This window comes from Prionailurus viverrinus, chromosome D3 (genome assembly GCF_022837055.1).
Source record: "Prionailurus viverrinus isolate Anna chromosome D3, UM_Priviv_1.0, whole genome shotgun sequence".
Classification (NCBI taxonomy): Eukaryota; Metazoa; Chordata; class Mammalia; order Carnivora; family Felidae; genus Prionailurus; species Prionailurus viverrinus.
In genome coordinates this window covers 7,122,114-7,144,441 of record NC_062572.1, presented here as the reverse complement: position 1 = coordinate 7,144,441, position 22,328 = coordinate 7,122,114, and the positions used below count along the sequence as shown (strand labels likewise).

General features: G+C 41.5%; 2 protein-coding genes across 11 annotated transcripts in view; both read left to right on the top strand.

The window, feature by feature from the left end:
* The first annotated feature begins 376 nt into the window (after positions 1–376).
* On the top strand, positions 377–14,311 carry DENR (density regulated re-initiation and release factor). 5 transcript variants are annotated; one of them, XM_047828334.1, is made up of 8 exons: positions 377–395; positions 2,960–3,074; positions 7,825–7,844; positions 8,551–8,635; positions 10,377–10,460; positions 12,748–12,864; positions 13,772–13,911; positions 14,019–14,311. In XM_047828334.1, exons 2-8 carry the CDS (start codon positions 2,969–2,971, stop codon positions 14,061–14,063), a joined length of 597 nt encoding a protein of 198 aa, XP_047684290.1. In that variant the 5' UTR covers positions 377–395; positions 2,960–2,968; the 3' UTR covers positions 14,064–14,311. The 5 variants fall into 5 exon arrangements, with proteins under 5 accessions (XP_047684290.1, XP_047684289.1, XP_047684292.1 ...); XM_047828333.1 differs by lacking the exon at positions 377–395 and adding an exon at positions 2,003–2,131; XM_047828332.1 differs by lacking the exon at positions 377–395 and adding an exon at positions 2,033–2,175.
* A 3,592-nt stretch (positions 14,312–17,903) lies between these two features.
* The window catches only part of CCDC62 (coiled-coil domain containing 62), a 44,471-nt gene continuing 40,046 nt past the window's right edge, over positions 17,904–22,328 (top strand). For all 6 annotated transcript variants that reach the window (XR_007145920.1, XM_047828404.1, XM_047828403.1 and 3 more), the window contains exons 1-2: positions 17,904–18,102; positions 19,937–20,129. Coding sequence is in view for 5 of the 6 variants with exons in the window: in XM_047828404.1 (XP_047684360.1) it covers positions 18,067–18,102; positions 19,937–20,129 (229 nt within the window). In the remaining variant the exon portion in view is untranslated. The remainder of the gene's footprint in view (positions 18,103–19,936; positions 20,130–22,328) is intronic.

The following is a 22,328-nucleotide window of genomic DNA, read 5'->3' as shown; positions in this document are numbered from 1 at the left end:
CAGCTTGCTTTTGGCTCCCTCATCAATACGAGATATTAAAATGTGAAAAAATGTGCATCTTAAGATCAATGAAAGATTGCATTAGCTGTGTGATCTTATCTTTTTTTAATTTTTTTTTTTAACGTTTATTTATTTTTGAGACAGGGAGAGACAGAGCATGAACAGGGGAGGGTCAGAGGGAGACACAGAATCTGAAGCAGGCTCCAGGCTCTGAGCTGTCAGCACAGAGCCCGACGCGGGGCTCGAACTCCCGGACCGCGAGATCGTGACCTGAGCCGAAGTCGGACGCTTAACCGACTGAGCCACCCAGGCACCCCAGCTGTGTGATCTTAAACACATGTGAACTGAATTTATTTCCACGCTTGAGCTTTGATTTTACCATCTGGAAATTAAAGGTAATACTTACCTCACAGGGTTTTTGTAAGGATTAAGTCAGCTAACACTGTTAAGACTGCTAAATTTAGCAAGAGTAGGGACTTTGTCCCTTGTTCACTGTACCCCCACTTCCTAGCACAGTACTTGGTGCATAACAGAGAGGTGGTTTGAAATGGTGGGGTTCAGAGCCCACGGCTGAGAATTCTTGTGACATCTTTGGTGCAAAAGAGTGGTTTTATTAAAGCACGGGGACAGCACCGTGGGCAGAAAGAGCTGCACTGGGGCTGTGAGGCGTGACTGATGACACACTTTGAAGTTGGGGGGTGGGGGGGGGATAAAGACAAAGGGAAGTTTCCAAAGGGACTTTCATATGCTAAAGAAAACTCCCAGGATCCTGGAGGCCATCTATTGTCAAGCTAAGGTGGTTTTAGCCTCTAGCAAAGTATTAACATTAAGACAGTAGGGAGTTCAATTGCTCGTCCTTATTATACATGTCGATACTTATACAATTATTCTTGTCAAATATTATATTTGCCAATGGGCTGCAGGTTATAAGGAAATTTAATTTTATCTATATTTCCTTTCGCATTTGTTCTCCACATCAAGAAAATTTTGTGAAATGAATCCACCTGGACTCTGTATCCCCAAATGAGCAGGTTGTTGGCACATAGTAGAAGGTGGGTGTCAGTAAATGGAAGTTATCATGGGAATCGAATGCTATTGGGGCCTCTCCTTTTATTTAGAAAATGATGTCAGAGTGGAGACCACAGCCTGGTGGGAAAGATTATGCCAGATGGCTTTGTGCACAAAGTAAATTGTAAGCAGAAAATTTAAGGGTGGTGGTGGCAAATGAAGTTGGCCGGGAAGGAGGGGAAAGAGGCACAGGGCAGAACAAAATACAAAAGAGCAACCTCCACCAGCTACAAAGCACTTTTTGGTCATCGTTTTCCTAACCCTCATGACTCTACAAGCACCGTAGTATTATTACTCCCGTTTCACAAACGGGATTCAGGTGGAGTACGGTTAGGGATTTTCCCAAATGAGACAACTGTATGGAAGCAAAGCAAACACGCCCCATGTGTGGTTATGTCTACCAGGTTTCCGGCTGCTTGGGTGAGAGCCTGAGAGGCGAGAGATTAATTCCAACTTGCAACACATATAAGGATAGGTAAACACGAGGAAGGTGATGAAAGTCGTTGTTAGGATGGTGAGATTATGGGCGATGAGAACGATCTAAATAATGTTGATAACTATCTTTTCAAGAATAATTCAGCCAATGTAGGGAAAGGTGTTGAAACGAAATGCCTTTTCCAGCTGCCATTTCCCCGCGGAGGGGTGACTTATCCAACAGGCTGGGGTGGGGGGGTTAGTCAGGACTCCAGGATGCACCCCAGACGGGGGATAACATTCCCCAGCTCATTAACAGGGAGTCACTGATGACTTAGGCGCACGTCCCCGCTCTCCCATCAGCGTTCGCTTCCGCTCGCGGACCGCCCATCTCCAGTTCTCTCCCGCGGGTAGCGAGCACCGCCTACTGGCTGTCAGCCGCTTGGAGGCCTGGCCCCGCCCCCGAGCAAAACGCGCATGCTCTCCAATTCCTCTCCGCCTCCGCCTCCAGGCGTCTCGCGACAGCCGCCCAGCGGCGGCCTGAATCTCGCGATAAAGGCTTATTGTCTCGCGGGACCGCGGCTGGCAGACGGGCTTTCAGGCGGCCCTGGCCGGGGAAGAGGAGTTGCATGTGTCGCTTCAGCTGGCGGTAGTGGCGGGAGCGGAGGCGGCGGGGGTTGTGCGACCGCCTGGGTAACGATCCCTCGTGCCTCTCCCTCTTCCGAGAAGCTCGTAGAGAGCGTGGGGGAAGCCGACGTGCTGCCCGGCGGAAGGGGGCCGGGCCGAGCGTCTCCACACCCCCGCCCACATGGGCCCCTCTGGTGTCCCCGGGATTGCCCCTTCGCCTCACGTCTGCCCCTAACACCTGGCCGTCCTTGTCGCCTCAGTGTTCTTACATTCTGCCTCTTCCTGATTCTTCTGCCCCCATTTTCTCTCTTCAGATTCTGGTCTCCCCGCCCCCTCCCACTTCCAACCCCTTTCCCGATTCCTGTGTCCCTCCCTTGGCGTTTAGCTGCCCCCACACCCTGTATGGGGGGCACCTCCAGTCACCCGCCCCTTCTTCGTAGGCTCTTCCAGCCTCTTTTCGTCCAGCTGCTTTGTGGCCTTTATTGCTGCAGTTTGCATCCCTTCCAGAGCACCCCCAGACCTTTTGCCCCGTCACTACGGATCCTTCTCCCCATCCTGTTATCCCACTGCTTCCTCTTTCGCTCGTGTCCCTTTCCCCCATCCTTCACGGTCCTCTAGCTCCGGTCACTTGCTTCCCTGTAGACCTGTGGAGCTGGTAATGGTGCACCCAGAATTGCTCATATTTTATGAATCCTAATGGAGCTTGTATCCTTCATTTGGGAACAGAACGGAAACAGATGTAGGGTTGAGGTATTTCTCGTGGGAGGAGGAGGTGAGACTACGTTTGAACACTGCTTCTCTGGGGTCTTGGTCCAAAAGAGTGAAAATGTGTTATTTTCCTTGCTTACAGGTTTGTGAGATGGCTGCTGATATTTCCGAATCCGGTGGGCATGATTGCAAAGGAGAGCCGAGGGGCAATACCAAGTTAGATGCAGACTACCCACTTCGAGTCCTCTACTGTGGAGGCAAGTGTACAAAGCAGAAAGTGGCTTTTACTCTTTTGATTTTTATGCATTGTCATAGTAGTTTCTCATTGGATTCTAGTAATCCTTTTCTCGTCTTTGCTATTTGGTAAATCCTTACCTGGGGGTGGGGAGGGTGGGTAGTGGTGAAGAGGGGGGCATGGTTTAATAGATTTTCCCAACCTGTGCGACTTGTGTCTTGCTGCTTGGCCTGGAGAAGCTTACGGTCCAGTAGGACTAGAGACGTGCAAATAAATTATTTCAGCCTAATGTTACTTGCTCATCTGGCTGTGAAAGGAGGACGTCTTGGAAGACATGGAGTCTTAAGAGATGACAAGGGCTGGATGAGGACTCGGGGAAGGGCGTCCCAGATGAAGTGAACAGCTGTGCAAGAAAAGGCTTGATGCATGTCTCTGGAGAAATGAGCGGCTTTGTATTAGCACAGGGTGTAGTATAGGGCGGGTGTCAGTAGGGAATGGAAGATGATGAGGTTGGGGTGATGGGTAGTAGGACAGTCTAAGGAGAGTGTTCTTGGTTTGACTTATAATCTGCATGTTAGCTCAAACCAGGATTCTCCGAGTGCTTTTCCTCATTTTCAATATAGAACATCCATGAGTTCGAAATGCCCTAATTTTATTAGCGTTTTGGAAGGTTTCAGAAAAATTTGAAGGTACAAGATAGCAAAAGGGCAGGTAAATATTAATTTTTTCAGGAAATATATTTTTTTAATGTCTGTTTTTGAGAGGGAGAGAGCGTGTGTGTGCATGAGTGGGGGAGGGACAGAGAGAGAGAGAGCGCGAGCGCGCGAGACAGAGGATCCCAAGCAGGCTCTGTGCTGACAGTGCAGAGCCAGATGTGGGGCTCGAACCTGAGATGAAATCGGACACTTACTGAGCCACCCAGGCGCCCCAGGAAATGTTTTTGGCCATTTACTGTGTGCCTAGCAATGTTTTAGGTGCTGGGGACTGAGTAGTGAATAAGTAGCGAAAAGGTCCATGGTTTTGGAGTATAATAGGGTGATGTCACTGAGTTAAAATTTCATCAATTTGTCATTTAGTGTCAATGACATTTGACAATGACATTTAGTGTCAATAAATTGATAGAATTATTATTATTACTTTGATAGTAAAAATTATTGTAGAATACCTTAGTAAGAATATAGGAATTCATTAAGTGTAAGGAATTCAGTAAGTGTAAGTTCTGAACTTTTTGTAGGGTTGATTGAGTTTTGTTATGATACTGATCCTATTTGGTGATAACTGTTTGCCTTTGGAGTCACGGACCAAAGTTTGCATCCTGACTCCAGCATTACCAGCTATGTGACCTTGGGCAAGTTACCTAATTCAGTAAAGGATTGGGGGTCTGTTTCTTAAGGTCTGTACAATGAAAATGATGATTATATCCTAAGTCAAGTGATTTGTATAAAGGTCCTGGTATAGCAACTAACATGAGAATGTAGTACAATAAATGTTATTATTAGAGGAGTGTACTAGTTTAGTATGTTTTATTTATCTCGGTCAGATGTAGTTAAGAGCTGTTGTTCATTGTACTATTTCATCTAAGGCTCCATATTTTATAAGCTTCACCATTATTTTATGTTCCACCAGAAAGAAAAAAAAGCTGTCAGACTGACCTGTCATAATTACAAGTTGCATCCCTATAAAAATGAAAAAAAATTTAGAACTGATGAAATACAGTATACGAACACCATCCTGTTAAATTGTTTATGTCACTGCTAAGGTGACTTTTGAACAATTCCATTAAATATGCAAGCACCCAAGTAATCATTTGTGTTGACCAGAAGTTCCTAATGTTTTTAAGAGAGGTTTATTTTCATTTTCCTCCTTAGTTTGTATTGATATTCCTGGCACTAGGCTGGGGACAGGGTTAGTTCTTCAATGAGTTTATGGTCCGCTTGTAGGAGAAGCACTTAAGAAATACTAAGTTCTAAATTAGAGGATACTGATAATAACTGTGAGTTAGGAGTTCAGGAAAAGGCGGGATCTTTGGACAGAGGGAAATAGGGAACTTTCCAAGGAAATGGGAGGCCTTAGAGAATGGTTAGAATTCTAAGGAAATGCGAAGGAATTCATAAGAACAATATGGTGGTAAGATTTAATATGATTTCCTCAGGGGAGAGGAAAAGAGAGGGCTAATTGGAGAGGTGCTTGGGTGGCTTTGTCTGTTAAGCGCCTGACTCTTGATTTCAGCTCAGGTCATGACCTCATGGTTCTGTGGGATTGTCCTTGAGATCAAGCCCTGTGTTGGGCTCTGTGATGACCATGCAGAGCCTGCTTGGGATTCTTTTTCTCCCTCTCTCTCTGTGCCTCTCCCCCACGCATGCAGGCATGCTCTCTCTCTCTCTCAAAATAAATAAACATGATAAAAAGTTTAAAAAAAAAAAAAAAAAGAAAGGGCTGATTGGAGTAGAGTGCTGGTTGGTGTAGAGTGAGGAACAAGGCTAGGTAGGATGAGGTCATTTCTCGGGAGGCATTGTGTCTTCAGGGTTGTGACTTCAGTATCTGAAGTCCATCAGAGTTTGAATCCCAGCTCAGCCATTTACTCACTTGGTCAGTTCCCTTATCCATTAAAAAGCCTACTTCAGAGGGCTGTTGAGAAGAATGAATAATGCTCCACTTCCTAATACCATCACGTTGGATTTCAACATACTGATTCTGAGGGGACACAAACATTCAGACCATACAGAAGGTCTCATGGATGATGATGCTTTGTTCTTCGTGTTTTTCCAGTATTAGTGATGTGAAGTTTGATGGTAACTGCTAGCGCTTTGTGTTGAAAAGCTACAGTTTGCAAAAAGAGATATTGACTTTATTATTATTTTTTTGATGTTTACTTATTTTTGAGAGAGAGAGAGAGAGAGAGAGCCAGAGCATGAGTTGGGGAGGGGCTGAGAGGGAGATGGAGACACAGAATCCAAAACAGGCTCTAGGCTCTGAGCTATCAGCACAGAGCCCGACACGGGGGCCTGAACCCACAAGCTGTAAGATCGTGACCTGAGCAGTCAGACGTTTAACCGACTGAGCTACCCAGGCGCCCCAAAATTGACTTTGAAAGCAAGTAACAGTGAACCCGGAAGAATTGTCCAAATTTTTACATTGTATTAGAATTTTGTTGAACTGAATAGTCTTTGAAATGGCGTACAAAGTTATTTAGCTTTCATGTTTGCTGTAATGGCATTTAACCTATAATTATATCCTGAACTGTGGCTGGATGTCTGTACCTACTGGTATTTGAACTTTCAGATCTCTAGCTAACCAGGGAGTGCTTTGGTGGAAGGAACTCTACACTTGAAATAAAGAGGTGCTAGATTGCTAGTTTTCTTCTGCCACATACCACCTTTGTCATTGGCTGAGCTATTTAACCTGTTTTGAGAGCTTCATCTATAAAATGGTGATGGTGAGGTGAGGAGAAGGCATACCTCTGCCACGAGTCTGGCACACAGCTGCACTACCTGTGTGTGTCATGTAATCCGATTCAGTGCTTAAGAGCGTGAGCTTCAGAAACAGACCAGGGTTCAAATCCTGTTTTACTAACCAGATACAGTGGGTTACTTACTTGAAGTCTCCTCTTTCTCTTCGGTAATACAGGTGTGATTACTCCAGGGTTGTGATGATGACACATAATAATGGACATAAAGATAATTGCTGTTGTGAGTAATGGCGCACCACCCCTCTTCTCCCTCACCAGTCTCAAGATCTTGGACACACTGAACTACTCCATTCGTCACCTTAGAAATAAAAACAAAATAAGCAATTGACCCAGTAACAGAATTATATTTAAAATTGGGAAACCTTTTGAGTTCTTCTAGTGCGTTAGCCTGTACGACAATGATGAGCTTGAACCAGCATTCCCTGTAGCTTTACAGTTGCATAATCTTGTGTAGCATAATATGAAAAAGAAAAAGAAATACTAACTGCAAAGAGGTGGTAGCAAAAGTGCTATTGAAGTCTATAAATGTGTTAGTATGAATGAAAACTAGTGGCCATTGTGGTAAAGCTATCAAAAGAAATAACAATTGTCAGGGGTGCCTGGGTGGTTCCGTTGGTTGACTCTTGATTTTGGCTCAGGTTGTGATCCCAGGATCATGGGATCAAGCCCAATGTGGCTTTGTGCTGTGAGTAAAGCCTGTTTAAGATTCTCTGTCAAAAAATTAAAAAAAAATAAATAACCAGTTTCATTCAAGCTTTACTTGTTCTCAGCTTAGCTTCAGACCCATTGAAGTGTTTCTGGAAAACCTTAAGGTATACAGGATAGTATAGTTTGATGCTCCATCAGCTGAGGGATAGAATCTTGTTTAGATAAAAAATAAAATTTGGTGCACCTGGGTAGCTCAGTTGGTTAAGCGTTCAACTCTTGATTTCAGCTCAGGTCATGATCTCACAGTTAGTGACTTTGAGCCCCGCCTTGGGCTCTGTGCTGACAGTGCTGAGCCTGCTTGGAATTCTGTCTCCCTCTCTCTCTGCCCCTCCCCTGCTCATGCCTGCGGGAGTGCCCTCTTTCTTTCAAATAAAAAAAAAAAAAAAAAAATCAAGATAATACTTTTATTAATCATGTGCCTTTTACCTCAAAAAAAAAAAAAAAAAGCATGGGTGGTATTCGAAAAGTGGTTCAGAATTACAGGAAAAAGTAGAAATGAAGCATTTTGTCAAATTTAAAATAAAAGTTACGATGCACCCTGTGTGTTCATATATATTTAAATTTTCTAATCTTTCTTTTCTCTGCATTTCCCCAGTCTGCTCATTACCAACAGAGGTAAGTTCTTTTAAAATTCTTTTGTTTCTTTAACTTCTGCATTTGAGGTTATTGACTTTAGAGCTAGCCTGAGAGCTTTTTTTAATTTTTCATTTTCTATCATTTAATTGTAGAGTTTCAGCTTTTTGTAGAGAACTGAATGATTTTATGGTCTTACAAATTGTTTTCTTTAGACTTTGAATCATATGTGTACATCACTTGCACTTGACTAGACAGTTTGGACTTTTGCATGGAACTCATGAATCGTTAGCGAATAAAGCAAGAGTAGCCTTAAAGCCAGAATCTAATGTCTAAGCGGAGGAGAGCATAAATTAAATTATGTATAAGATTTTCTGTTAGTAAGTTTCTGAGTCAGGCTCTGTGGGCAAGTCACAGAAATAGTGAGACACCTGTGTGCCCAAAGCAAAAATAAGCATGCTTGTTTTTGTCTGTTTGCTCCTTTTTCTAATGGCCCTTCTGTTTGATGGAGAGAAAATAAAGTACCGCAGTGAGGAGGTGCCTAATCCTTTTTAAATTCTAATTTCTTACGGGGCATTTCCTGGTGGAACACCGAATTCCTGTGGATAAGATGTCAGGTGGGAGTAGTTAGTTTCATCCTTCTTAATATAGCAACTTTAGGAAATGACTTTTAATTAAAATGTACTGGTTGACTGAAAATGTTCTGTTGTGACTCAGTTTGTTCTCCTCCCCTCCCTGCCTCCCTCAGTACTGTGAATATATGCCTGATGTCGCTAAATGTCGACAGTGGTTAGAGAAGAATTTTCCAAATGAGTTTGCAAAACTTACTGTAGGTATGAACATTTTTTTCTTTCATCAAAACTTCTGTACCTGAAACAAATGCACATAAGGCATTATTATAAAGATATGAGTGAGCTCCTTTAGTAGGATATTACAAAATTGTATTTATAGCTATTGACTTTAAAACCACTTTACATTCTTGGGTTAAAATTTCTTATATAGAATCACACACTGCTTCATGTGTCTTATCTCTCACAGATAGCTTAGAACAACTTTCTTATAACAAGAGTAATAGTTTAGGAGCATATGTATTTTCACTCCTTCATTTAACAAATTATTTCTTGTGAGCATACTATATACTACACATTGTCTAGATGCTGAGGATAAAGCAGTAAACAAAAGCTTTACTCTTTGGAAATGATATTCTAGAAGGGTAAAACAAGACAAAATAAGTATGTTAAATAGTGATAAGTAGGGAATGGGGAGATAAGAATTGTTGGGAAGGGAATCTGAAATTTTAGGTGGGGGCAGGGAAGATTTTGCTGAAAAGACGGCATTTGAACAAAGACCTAAAGGAAGGGAGGGAGGGAGTCATTTGGATATCCCGGGAGAACATTCCAGGTGCAGTGCAAGTGCAAAGTCCCTAAGGCAAGAGCTTACCTGTCCTATTCAGGAAACATCAAGGAGCTTATGTCTTGTCTGGAGCTTATGGAAGGAGGGGGAGGAGGGTCAGAGATGAAGTCAGAGAAGTAATGGAGGACCACACCTTCGACGCCAAGTCTTGGCTTTCATTCAGAATCAGATGAGCTATTGGAGAGATCTGAACGGAAGAGCAGTAAGGTCTAACTTTTGTTCAGCGTCATCTCTTAGGCTGCTGTGCTAAAGAATAGACTGAAGAGGGGCACAGGCAGGTAAGAGGCCGTGGCAATGATCAGGTCGGGAGACCATGACGACCTGACCAGAATGGTAGTGGTGGAGGTGGTGAAAAGTGGTCAGATTCTCGATATGTTTTGGAGGTAGAGCCGACAGGGTTTTTTTGATGTGTTACATGTGGGATGTGAGAAAAGGAGGCATCCAGGGTTTTGGCAACTAGAAAAATGGGAGTTGCTGTTGCCAGAGGAAAGGAAGCCTGCAGAGGAACAGATTTCTTCATTTTGTTGGAATGTTGGCTTCTGTTACAAGATTGCTGGAAATGAAGGCAGTGGCAGGAAGAAGGGAAAGCCTGAGCTGGGAACAGGCCTATCAGATGTACTGACGTTATTCCATTGTTTGCTGTTTTGATTTTCCGATTGTTTCCAAGATGCACAATCCCTAAGGCCCTTTTGGATAGTAGCTACATAGTCATTGTCCGTGGTTGGAGAAGAACCCTAAAGTTGGTTGTTACAGTCAGTCTGCATGGTCATGGTCAGCCCTGGACATGAGCTGTGTAGGTCATGATATGACCTGAGGAGGGAGTCGTCTTACTCAGGATCAGACTTCCTGTTACCTAGATAGTATGTTTAGATGCTAAACACTCCTACAGGGTCTGAGTGTTTTATGCTGCTTTCATGTGGCTAAAAGGATCCTAATCCTCTCACGTCCAAGACTTTATTTTGTCTTCTATCACCATACACTTTACCATAATGACCAGAATTAGACTCGATAAGAAGTTAGCAGTATAATCATTTGCTTTATAAATGACATGCTTGGTTGTTGGCAAGATGCCTTAATTGTATAAGAAGTTGCTCAGAGTTGATGTTTTAAGGTTATTTTAAAGTGATTGTTAATGCTTTTGGATTTAATTGTTAAATCTAGAAAATTCGCCCAAACAAGACTCTGGAATTAGTGAGGGTCAAGGCACAGCAGGGGAAGAAGAAGAGAAGAAAAAGCAGAAGAGAGGTAAGGCCTAAATCTGTGGCGTGATTTGTATAAACACACCTTCCCTCTACCAGAGGAAATACGAAATGAAGACAGTCCCAAAGGCAGCGATACCTACCTGCTATTTTAGTTCCGTATGTATACCCTACAGAATGAGACAGAATCATATTCTCAAGATGACTGGATGTCATATGATTTGGGCTTTATCAGTAAATTGGACCTACGAAAACATGCTTTATTTGCTGCGTACATATGTAAAAAGCAATCAACCACCTTGTTTATGACTTGAGAACTTTGTTACCTGTGTATTCTATTTAGTTGGAGTGAGGATGTTTATAAAAGGTTTTATTCTCTCATGTTGTCAGCTCAGTTGAATTAAAAAAATTTTTTTTAATGTTTATTTATCTTGAGAAAGAGAGACTGTGTGTGAGTGGGGGAGGGGCAGAGAGGGAGACACAGAATCTGAAGGAGGGTCCAGGCTCCTAGCTGTCAGCACAGAGCCCTACACAGGGCTTGAACTCACAAACTGTGAGCTCATGACCTGAGCCGAAGTCTGACGCTTAACTGACTGAACCACCTAGGCGCCCCTGAATTTTTTTTAAAACAACTGTTGCATATACTTATTTCTCCTCCTTGTAAAATGAATTCCTGTACTCTGGATCTTGTCCCTGCCTGTTTCTTCTTCCTTAATTATTCTCCCCTGTGACTAAAATTAGCTTATTAATAAGGACTTTGCATCTTTCAAGAAAAATTCCCTCAAAAGTCCATGTCTTTACCTTATTCCTTGCCCTGCCCTTCTTAGCCAGACTTCTTTAGTAAGACTGGACTCACATCCTTGCTCTTCTGTCCCTCATTGTTCATGCCTCATTCCATCCTAAGCTGACTGTCAGGCTGCTGAAATTCCTCTAATAGGGGTCATCAGTGGCTCAGTAATTCCTAACCAAAAAGAGTGTTCGAGCACACACTTCTTGAAATGCTGTATGTACTGCTTTGGTTTTTGTGATAGACTTCTTTCTTCATTCTCCTGTCACTCCTCTTTGGTCTTCTATACAGACTTCTCTTCTTATCTGCCCCTAAAGAGCTGTATTTCCCGGAATCCTGTCCTCGGCCCTTATACCTTCTCATTCTGCAGCTTTCTCCCTGAGTGATTCTTTCACATCCCTCACTGCTGACACCACTCCACATTTGAAATTCCTGTACCTCTAGTACGCTTGAAATTCCTGGCCTCTGTCTCTAGACTGGCAATGTGCATGGTCCCACAGGCATCTCAAAAGCAGTATGCCAAAAAACCTTACTAAGTCCCAAATCTATGTGTTTTGGTTAATGACAGCATACTTTATCCAGTCATCCAAGCCAGAAACCTGAGACTCCCCTTGGGTCCTCTTTCTTTCCTCCTTTTAGTCAGTTCTAAATTCTGTTGTGTTTCTTCTCCTTACTCTCTTTATCCTGTGCCTAGTCACCATTGCTGTTATCACTACTTTGTTAGATTTTGATTAATTTTCATCTGAACTAATGCAGGAGCCTCTAGTGGCCTCCCTGTCAGCCTTACTCTTCAAATGCTCACGCTCCACACTGTAGAGTGATCTCATAAAACCTAAATCTGGTAATTTGACTCCTCTATAGTTGTTCAGTGGCTTTTCTTCTGCTTCGATATAAAGTCTAGTAACAGCTTCTTGCACTAGTCCTTTAATGACCGGTAGGTTATCTTTTGCTTTTCTGGCTTTATCTGCAACACGTTCGTAAGCATCCTTCATCAGGACAATTGTAGTTCTCAAATATAATGCCTTCTCTTATCTTTGTACTTGCTCCTTTCTTCTGGGGTTCCTTTTTTACTGTGTCTCTCCAGCCCTTCTGCTTTCATCTGGACAGTTCTTATTCTATAAGAACTTAAATGCCATTTCTTCTCAGAAACCATTTCTGTCCTCTGGAAGCATAGTAAGCCATTCCTCTGCAAAGCTATGGTAGTGCAGTATTCATGGATCCTATTATAGTATATATCAGGTTGCAGTACTTATTAAGCTTTTTTTGTCTCCCTTCACTAGACTGAGAGTCCCTGGAGGGCAGGGACTGTGTTTTCTTCTGTTCATCTTTGTGTTCTCAGCCCTTAATACAGTGCTTGGCTGGCACATATTAATTAGTTAGTATTTATTGGATGAATACTCGTGCATGTATTTATTAGTTTTGTATTAGAAGAAGAAACTTTAGAAATTAATATTTGGTATCTTTTGAAAATTAACAAACTTAGAGACAGTATTCTGTATGTTAAACACGAAACAATTAATGCTGAGCTCTTTTTTAATAACTAAAGGTGGAAGGGGTCAAATAAAGCAAAAAAAGAAGACTGTACCACAAAAGGTTACGATAGCCAAAATTCCCAGAGCAAAGAAGAAATATGTAACAAGAGTATGTGGCCTTGCAACTTTTGGTGAGTTAAGTATGTTTAAGATGTGTGAACTATCTTCTCTCTTGCTCTCTGCCTCCTTCCCTCCCTCTCCCTGTCTTTATCTTGCTCTTTCCGTCTCTTACTCTGTTACCATCCGACATCATGAAAATTTCACAGATCTATTTTTTGCTAAGAAGATACAAAATGAGATTTTGCATTTCTAACTATAGCTCCAAAATCAAATTTTGAAGAAATTTAAAAATCTTTTGCAGAGGGACTAGTTTAACTTTTTCCTTCCCAGAATTCCTGCTTGGGCACATTTTATGTGGAATGAGAAGGGCTAGGTAGGATATCTTTTGAAGCCTATCAGTATTGCGCCTCTGTCCCTGCAGGCTTGGATGGCAAAGAGTAGCAAAATGGCTCGTGCCCTCTGGGAATGACAGTAGAGGGTGAGGGAAGGTGGATATTGGCCCAGTGTCCTGCTTCAGAGCTTCTCGTGGAGGAGGCCTTGAATGAACAGCAGAATTGTAAACCAGAGTCCCTTCTTGGCGACAGCGCAGGTTAAAAAACTATCATGAGATAGTAGGTTTGTTTCCCTGCTGTAAATTTTTGTCTTGTAAAAAGGGATAAACAAAGGAACTTTGTTGTACTTGGAAATGTACGTATAATGCTTGGAATCAATGTGTTCCTGGATTTATTTGGGTCTTACTATATGAGTTACGAAAAATGCTGTTTTTATGTACTGAAGCTTTATTTGACCTTGGAAATAATGAGTTGAGTTGTTAGGACCACTGCCTATGGTAGTTTGTAATTATTCTGAAAGGAATACAAAACCCATCAAGGTGATCTGTTTTATGAATTTAAGATGAAGATTAAATTTAAAAATGGAAAAATGTCTTTGATACGATTCCAATTATAGTCTTGCTGTTTCTTTTTTTATAAATAACAGAAATTGATCTAAAAGAAGCACAAAGATTTTTTGCTCAAAAATTCTCCTGTGGTGCCTCAGTGACAGGAGAGGATGAAATCATCATTCAGGGAGACTTTACAGATGACATAATTGATGTCATTCAGGAAAAATGGCCAGAGGTGAGTAGGTAGAATGTGTGCATCTGTGGAAATAAGTTTTTAAAGCAAGATTCTCCCGTGTTATTTGATACCACAATTCACGAGATGTAATTATTTGTGTTTTATAGGTGGATGATGATAGCATCGAAGATCTTGGAGAAGTAAAGAAGTGATTTTGAAAATTTGTCTCTATTTAATGATTTGAACTGAGAGTTGATATGGCCAAAGGGAGAGAGGCCTTTTAAAAATATATATATTTATCCTACAGTAAAACTGTAGACTACCCTCACCCTTGGCATTTTCACTGTTCTGTATAAGGCTGCTTGTTTTTTTTATTGCCAAAGTCTAATAAACAGGGGAGACTGTCATGCTTATGCATGAAATAGAATTTAGTCAAATAAAAATTTTTGGTCATTTGGTACTGACTTTTCTCTTTCTCTTTTTAACTTTTTATTTTTGGAAAAACACTAGATTTTTTGGTGCAAAGCTTTTCTGTTTCTTATCTTAAAATAATCATGATTTAATGAGTTAATTTTCTTAAAAATAGTCGTGATTTAATTAAATCATGATTTAAAGCTGCGTAATGTTTTAAAGAATTTGAATTTTGGCTTCATCACCATTAATGATTGTCTCCTTGCTTCTTTGGTGTGATAGTTTTGAGATGCTTGGGCATCAAATAGATTTGTGGTTGAATTTGCTTCATTGTTACCAACCAAGTCCACTCTGTGGTCACATTAACTTAATGTTGGTAGGAGTTGTTCAGTTCTGGAGATTATTTGGTAAAGTATACTAAAGCCTTAAAACCATCTGCAGTCTGACCCAGTAAGCCACTTAGTTGACATTATCCTAAAGATAGAATCATTCTTGCTTAGAACTGTGGGTGAGGGTGTTCATCACAATGTTACTCATAGAAAAATTGCAACTGATATAAATGAACAATTGGGAAATGGTTAGAGAATGAAGGTGCACCATATGGTAGAATTTTCATATATTTTTAAATATTTTCCAAGAATACTTCGGAAACATGTTTGGTGATGTTAAGTAGGGGGTCAGATCCCAAATCCATTTTATACATGATCACCATTGTTTGGAGTGAAAGACCATTCAGAGATGCTGCAAGTTCTTGTTCTAGCTATAAATTCTGAGAATAAAATTCTACCCAACTAAAAAGAATATACACCCATGCTCTCTCTCTCTATATAGGTAGTCTGGGAAATAACAATTGAAATGAGTCTTTCTCAAGAGAAACAGTGACAACGAATTTTAATGAATGCACTAAATGAATTTAAACTTTGTTTTTATAAAGGTCTTAAGTCAGGTGCTACAAATTGAAAAGAAGACTCCTGGTATTTTAAATTGCTATGGACACCTTTAAGAAATTTAGAACCCATTGTTTATTGTCCTGCAAATTACAACTTTGAATGAATGAGTGGTTTTTTTTAAATAATTAAAATCTTAGAAAAAATGTGTAATAAAGATGCAAATTAAGAAAATGAAATTCTGCATTAACTGTGAATTTTACTAAATATGAGTATCTGATGAAGCAAATTTATCCATCAAGACCATTTGGTATGTGCTGTGTACGCTGTTGGTGCTGGAAGACGTCTATGTGCCTGTATCAACCATGTGACTTCATGTAAAAATTCTCAATGTTCGCAGTTCTTGGCAAATGCAGTTTTAATCCATATAAAGCCAGCAGTGGATGTTACTGCAGGATAATGGAGGATTAAAATTGTCCTTGTGTATAACATGTGTGAATCTTTTCCTTCAACCAGAAATTTAAAATGCAGCATTAGTTTACTCTCTGGTTAAAATATACTGAGTTCAAGGATTGACTTTGATTCATTCTCTTTATGTATTATGTAAATGTTTTCACTGTCTAGTATTTTTAGCAAAAAGAATACTAACCTTTGAACAGCCTTCTGTTATAAGTGTAAAAGACTTACCACAATTAAGCTGGCAGTTTAAATGCAAACCCAGCTTTGATATATAGTATTTTATTCATTAAAAAAAGCATAGATGCTGGCAATAAGTGATTTTTACATTGTTTTAGTTATCACATAGAAGCCTCAGTAAATCAGCTGTTGCTTAAGATAAAATACATGGTAGCTTTCTCACTGATAGTTAAAAAGTTGATAAATTACTGTTTTAAAGATGAATTCTAGTTTTTAGATCCGGTTTTTTCTAAATTACTTAGGATATCTGGTAGGGAGACTGGAATGAGTCTGTTTAGTTCATCAGAATTAGACTGAGTATAAAATGAGATGCAGTGTAATTCTTGGAGCTTTCATAAAACGTCATTTTTTAAAAATTCTATCCTCAAAGGTCTTTTTCTGTTTTAAAGAAAACCTATGGGAGTAAACTTAAAATATTGAGACTTTTGATGTGCAGCTAGTCACCACACTCCTCTCACCACACTGAATTTATTTACTAATCTCAAGGTGAGCCTCATTTTTTCTCCTTTATGTACATAACCTTTTTTTTTTTTTTAAGATTTTATTTCTTTAGAGCACGTGAGTGGGGAAGAGGGAGAGAATCTTGAGCAGGCTCTATGCTCAGTGGAACCCGATGCGGGGCTCAATCCCACAACCCTGGGATCGTGACCTGAGCCAAAATCAAGTTAGACACTTAACTAATTGAGCCAACCAGGTGTCCCTTAAGATTTTATTTTTAAGTAATCTCTGCACCCAATGTGGGGCCCAAACTCACAACCCCAAGATCAAGAGTTGCATGCTCTTGTCGACTTAGTCACCCAGGTGTCCCTGTACACCTACTTTTACAGTGACGGTTAGGCATGTGGTTGCCTGGTAGAAAAACACATTTTAATAATAGTAAAATTTGGGAACCATGAGTTGAAATCCTCAACTGGAAAGTTGACATTCAACCGCATTCCTTTTTGTCTTTCCTCATTCCACCAAGATTTAACTGTACAGTCATCTATTGATATAGTATGTTTTTAACTAGTCAGAATTTGTTTTCCTGACTTTATTTTTAGTGTTTTGTTTATATTTGAGAGACAGAGTGAACAGGGGAGGGACAGAGAGAGAGGGAGACACAATCTGAAGCAGGCTCCAGGCTCTGAGCTGTCAGCATAGAACCCAACGCAGGGCTTGAACCCACAAACAGATCACGACCTGAGCCAAAGTCAGTCACTCAACCGACTGAGCCATCCGGGTGCCCCTGGTTTTCCCGACTTTAAATCTTAGACCTTGTCTTGCTGGTTCTCCTAAATGATCCTATGTATCCTAGGGAGGCAGGTGCCACCTAAATCAGTAGAGCTTCAAAGCAAGAATTTTAAATTTTTCCCATTTTCAGGTTGTCTTTTATGACAAGAACATGCTTTGCTCATTCATAGTCAATCAAAAAGTAAAGTTGAAATAGCGTAATACTGTATTTGGTAATTTTGCCACTCATGCCATGTTATGGGTTAAACAATAGGGGATGAGCGACCAGGGGTTTAATATAATCCGGTTCCTGTGTAAAAAGAGTAAAAGGGAGAAGGATGGCTGAGATAACACGTGAAAAAACTTAAAAGTCGCCCCAGGATGGCAGATTTTGGCATGACCGACTGCCAAAGTTCTCATTGTTACTCAAGAGCTTCATCAAGAGTCAAAAAAACGTGTTTTGCTTTATTGTGTTTTCCTCTCAATCTGCAATTCTTAGTTTCCAACAGCCTACTAGGCTGGCCAGCAGCTGCTAACCACCAAGGCTGGCGTCCGCCTCCATCCAGGCATTGGCGCCAACGGGCAGGGACCCTCCGCGGCGCCCCGTGTACACAACAGCTTTCAAAAACGGGTGACGGGGGCACAAGCAGCCTTTAATTTGCTTCCCCGTTCGCTGGGTAGTCGTAAAGAACCGGTTGTCTGCGAACCGGGGGGAGAGGACCTGACGTTCGCGGATAAACCTCCCGGGTTCGCGGATAAGTCCCCGGGAGGCTCGAGAGCGGGAGCACAGCCGCCGAGGTCTCGCGAGAGCCGGGGTGGCCCTTAGGCGACGCCGTAGGCGGGGTCGGTGGGCGCGTTCCCCTGGGCGGGCGGTTTGGGTGCTCGCTCGGGCCGGCCGTGGGCGCGGGGCTCCGGGGTTCGGGGCTCGCCCCCGCTCCGGGCAGGCGTGCCTATGGCCTTTCTCAGGTGACGCTGCGCTCCCCGACTTTCTCCGGGGGCGGAGGAAACACCCATGAACCCTTCGGCGACCTTATTCGCCGGGCGTCAGGTGAGCGGCCGCCGCGGGCTCACCGTTTCCGCCGCTGCGTCCTGCTGCGAGTGGACAGCGAACCTCAGGGGACGGGGAGCACTCCGACCCAGCTTGGGTGGTTTTTAAGGAACGGTTTCTGCTTAAAATGTGAAACGATACACAGTACGAAGAGAAACGGAGTGTCGCATCTGTTTCCTTTCCTTCGTAAAAGCGATCTTGAGCCCAGGCGCGGAGCAGTAGGTGCTCACTTTTTAACGACAGCTGGGCGTTTGGAGAGCTGCCCTAGGCCACCTCCCTTCCTGTCCGTAATTTCCTTAGAAGTGATGAAAGCGAGCTTTGCATTTATGAGTGTACGATTGAAAAGTCAGCTTTGCATTCATAGGTACGATGAAATGAGCTTTTTTGCGTGCTTGGCGTATTGCCTATTTTCCTACACCAGAATTTGTGCGCCTTGCCGGCGCGCTCAGCCACGTGACGTTCAGTAAATATTTGTTGAACGGATTAATGAATTAATGAATGGTTACCGACGACCCGAATTCAGATCTTGTGATTTGGAATCGCTTGATCCAAATTCCGTTTTCTGTGTTTAGTTACTAGTAAGTAACTAGAACTCGTTCGTCTTTATTTGTTTATGAATCTTATTTTTCAGAAAGCAGTGATGGTACACGTGGGCCTCTGGTGATCTTTTAAAGTAACACCTTTAGTTCATAGGTAGGGGGCAGTACCATAGTTCAAAAATGTGGTTTACCGTCTTAATAATAGCTAATGTTTGGAAAAGCTACACTTCCCTTTCACATGTTGAAGTTGGTATCTAACATTTTTCCTTGGGAAAAAAAATAAGAAAGCTAATGTTTGCTGAATGCCTGCCCTGTGCCAAGTAATGTGGAGTGCTTTGCAGTTCATCTTCCTTAATACACACAACTCTAAGAAGTTTAACTGTTGTTATTACCATTTTACATGTTCCTCAGGAAACCAAGGCTTAGGGAGGTTAAGTAACTTGTGCAAGGTTATAGAGCCACTAAAACGGTTAATTCTGGTTTCACACTTACGTCAGACCAACTTCATGCACCAGACTTAAAAATGACGTATGCTTAAAGGGTATTGTAGATAATTTTGTTAGGTATGAAGTGGCATCATGGTTATATAAAAAAAAAAAGTTTCATTTTTAGAGATGCATACCAAAATACGTAAGAATGAAATATATACATATATTTTATCAACAACAAAAAGAGAAAGGAAAATTGAAACTTGATGATGGTAGGACGTAGGCACTGAGCATGAGTTTATCGTACAGTTCCCTTGTTACCATATGCGTTTGAAATTTTTCCCTTACAAAATGTGTTTATAAACAGGCGTGTTGATTTTGGACCAATCACAACATTAAATTGTTCTTGGTAGATGGAGTATATGTGCTAGATGTTACGAGAATTATTTTCATTTAAACACTAATATTTCACGGTTTCCTTTACTTGATTGGCCCCGAATTGTTGGGCCAAAGTGTGGGATAATACTGTTAATTGATACAAGGAATAGGTTGACAGCAAAGACACAAAAATACCGAAATGAGTTTATTTGAGATTAGCTAATGAAGGTGGGACAAATGGTCCCACTTTTTAAGAGCAGTGTGTGGTGGTATGACAAAATTATAGAGTTCATGCACAGTAGCATGAACTTATTTAAATATATGTAACGTTGATGCCATATAATAACCAGTGCATAAAAAATAATTTAACTGCCTTGAATTGGCAGCAAAAGAAGATACAGTTATTTGGAAAATATGCTTTGGCTGATTTATTTATTGATTAGTTTTTTGTTTTTTGTTTTTTTATATAAAACTACTTTCTGTGTTTAGAACATCGGGTCGGAAGTTGAGATTTCCACTATCGAGAAACAGCGGAAGGAGCTGCAGCTGCTCATTGGAGAATTAAAAGATCGAGATAAGGAGCTCAATGATATGGTTGCAGTACATCAGAGACAACTTCTTTCATGGGAAGAGGATCGGCAGAAAGTGTTGACTTTGGAAGAACGTTGCAGCAAATTAGAGGGTCAGAAATACATTAGCAGTATCTCTTCCACACTTCTGTATGCCAGCATATTAAAAGGACTCACGGGTTAGACACAACCGCTATTTAAATGTTAAATACATTTCAAAAAAGGAGTGGAGGGGGGCGCCTGGGTGGCTCAGTTGGTTGGGCAGCCGACTTCGGCTCAGGTCATGCTCTCACAGTTGGTGAGTTTGAGCCCCGCGTGGGGCTCTGTGCTGACAGCTCGGAGCCTAGAGCCTGCTTCGGATTCTGTGTCTCCCTCTCTCTCTGCCCCTCCCCTGCTCACGCTCTGTGTCTCTCAATGATAAATAAACATTAAAAAAAAAAAATGAAAAAAAAAAACAACAAAAAAAAGGAGTGGAGGGTGGGTTCATGGGAAAGATAAGAGAAGGAATATCTCAACACAATACCTGCTGTCCTGGAGTTCAGTTTACTTGAAGATAGGAGGCCTTTATGAACACTCACAATCGAACAAACACAATGTGAATTAAAGTAGGACAGACAACTTAAATGTAGAAAGGATGATGGATAGAGCTCCAATTTTTTTTTTAAGGTTTATTTTGAGAGAGAGAGCATGAGCAGGGGAGGGGCTCAGGGAGGGAGGGAGAGAGGGTGAGAGAATCCCAAGCAGGCCCTGTACTGTCAGTGCCTGATATGGGGCTCGAACTCACAAACGGTGAGATCATGACCTGAGCCGAAATCAGGAGTCAGATGCTTAACCAACTCAGCCACTCAGGTGCCCCTGGATAGAGCTCCAATTAAAAAAAAAAAAATTTTTTAATGTTTATTTTTGAGGGAGAGAGAGAGAGAGACAGAAGGTGAGCAGGGGAGGGGCAGAGAGAGAGGGAGACACAGAATCCGAAGCAGGTTAGAGTTCCAATTTTTTTAAAAAAATTTTAATGTTTATTTATATTTGAGAGAGACACAGAGAGCACGAGCAGGGGACGGGCAGAGAGACAGAGACAGAATCCAAAGCAGACTCCAGGGTTCTGAGCTGTGAGTTGTCAGCACAGAGCCTGATGTGGGGCTCCAACTCACAAGGAATGAGATCATGAACTGAGCCAAGGTCAGACGCTCAACTGACTGAGCCACCCAGGTACCCCAGAATTCCAATTTTTAGGCTGCAGTGTTGAGAGTGAATCTGAGGGAAATTAGTTTTGAGCTAGAATATGAATAAAGATTCTATCAGACTGGCCATTTCTGTTGAACTGAAAGATTTTATAAACTTTTGGTATTGAACTTAATCTGAAGTACCTAAAACAATCATCTTTTTAAATTTATTTTTATTTTTTTAGACTTTATTTTATTTTTTTAATGTTTATTTATTTTATTTTTTTTTTTTTAATTTTTTTTTTCAACGTTTATTTATTTTGGGGACAGAGAGAGACAGAGCATGAACGGGGGAGGGGCAGAGAGAGAGGGAGACACAGAATCGGAAAGAGGCTCCAGGCTCTGAGCCATCAGCCCAGAGCCCGACGCGGGGCTCGAACTCCCGGACCGCGAGATCGTGACCTGGCTGAAGTCGGACGCTTAACCGACTGCGCCACCCAGGCGCCCCTAATGTTTATTTTTAAGAGAGAGAGACAGAGCATGAGTGGAGGAGGGGCAGAGAGAGAGGGAGATGCAGAATCTGAAGCAGGCTCCAGGCTCCGGGCTGTCAGCACAGAGCCTGATGCTGGGCTGAACCCACGAACTCAGATCATGACCTGAGCCAAAGTCAGACGCTGAACTGAATGAGCCACCCAGGCGCCCCCAGTCATCTTTTTAAAAATATAGCAGTCTCAAAAATGGCTTGGAAAAAACGTTCTTTTGTACCATATTTTAATTCTGTCATCCTTTCGTGCTGCCCTAAAGTCTGAATGTTCTAGTGACACTACGTTAATGTTAGACGGTATTAGAAAGGAAAACACTAGATCTCCTTAATAGAAAGATAACCATATAACACCTCCTTTTTTACTTCCCTTACACAAAGGATTCTGTAGACATGACCATCTAAATATGAGTAATTTTCCATTTCTTTGATGACCATTTGATTTTACTCTGACTATACCCGTCCACACATGTATACACATAAACAGTGTTTCATTAGATGTAATATATCTTAAACAAATATGTTAAAGAATGAAGATAACAAGTAGCCATCAGTATCTGATTTTAAAATAAGAAATGTTAATTGGCATTTCATGGAAAACTGGCTAG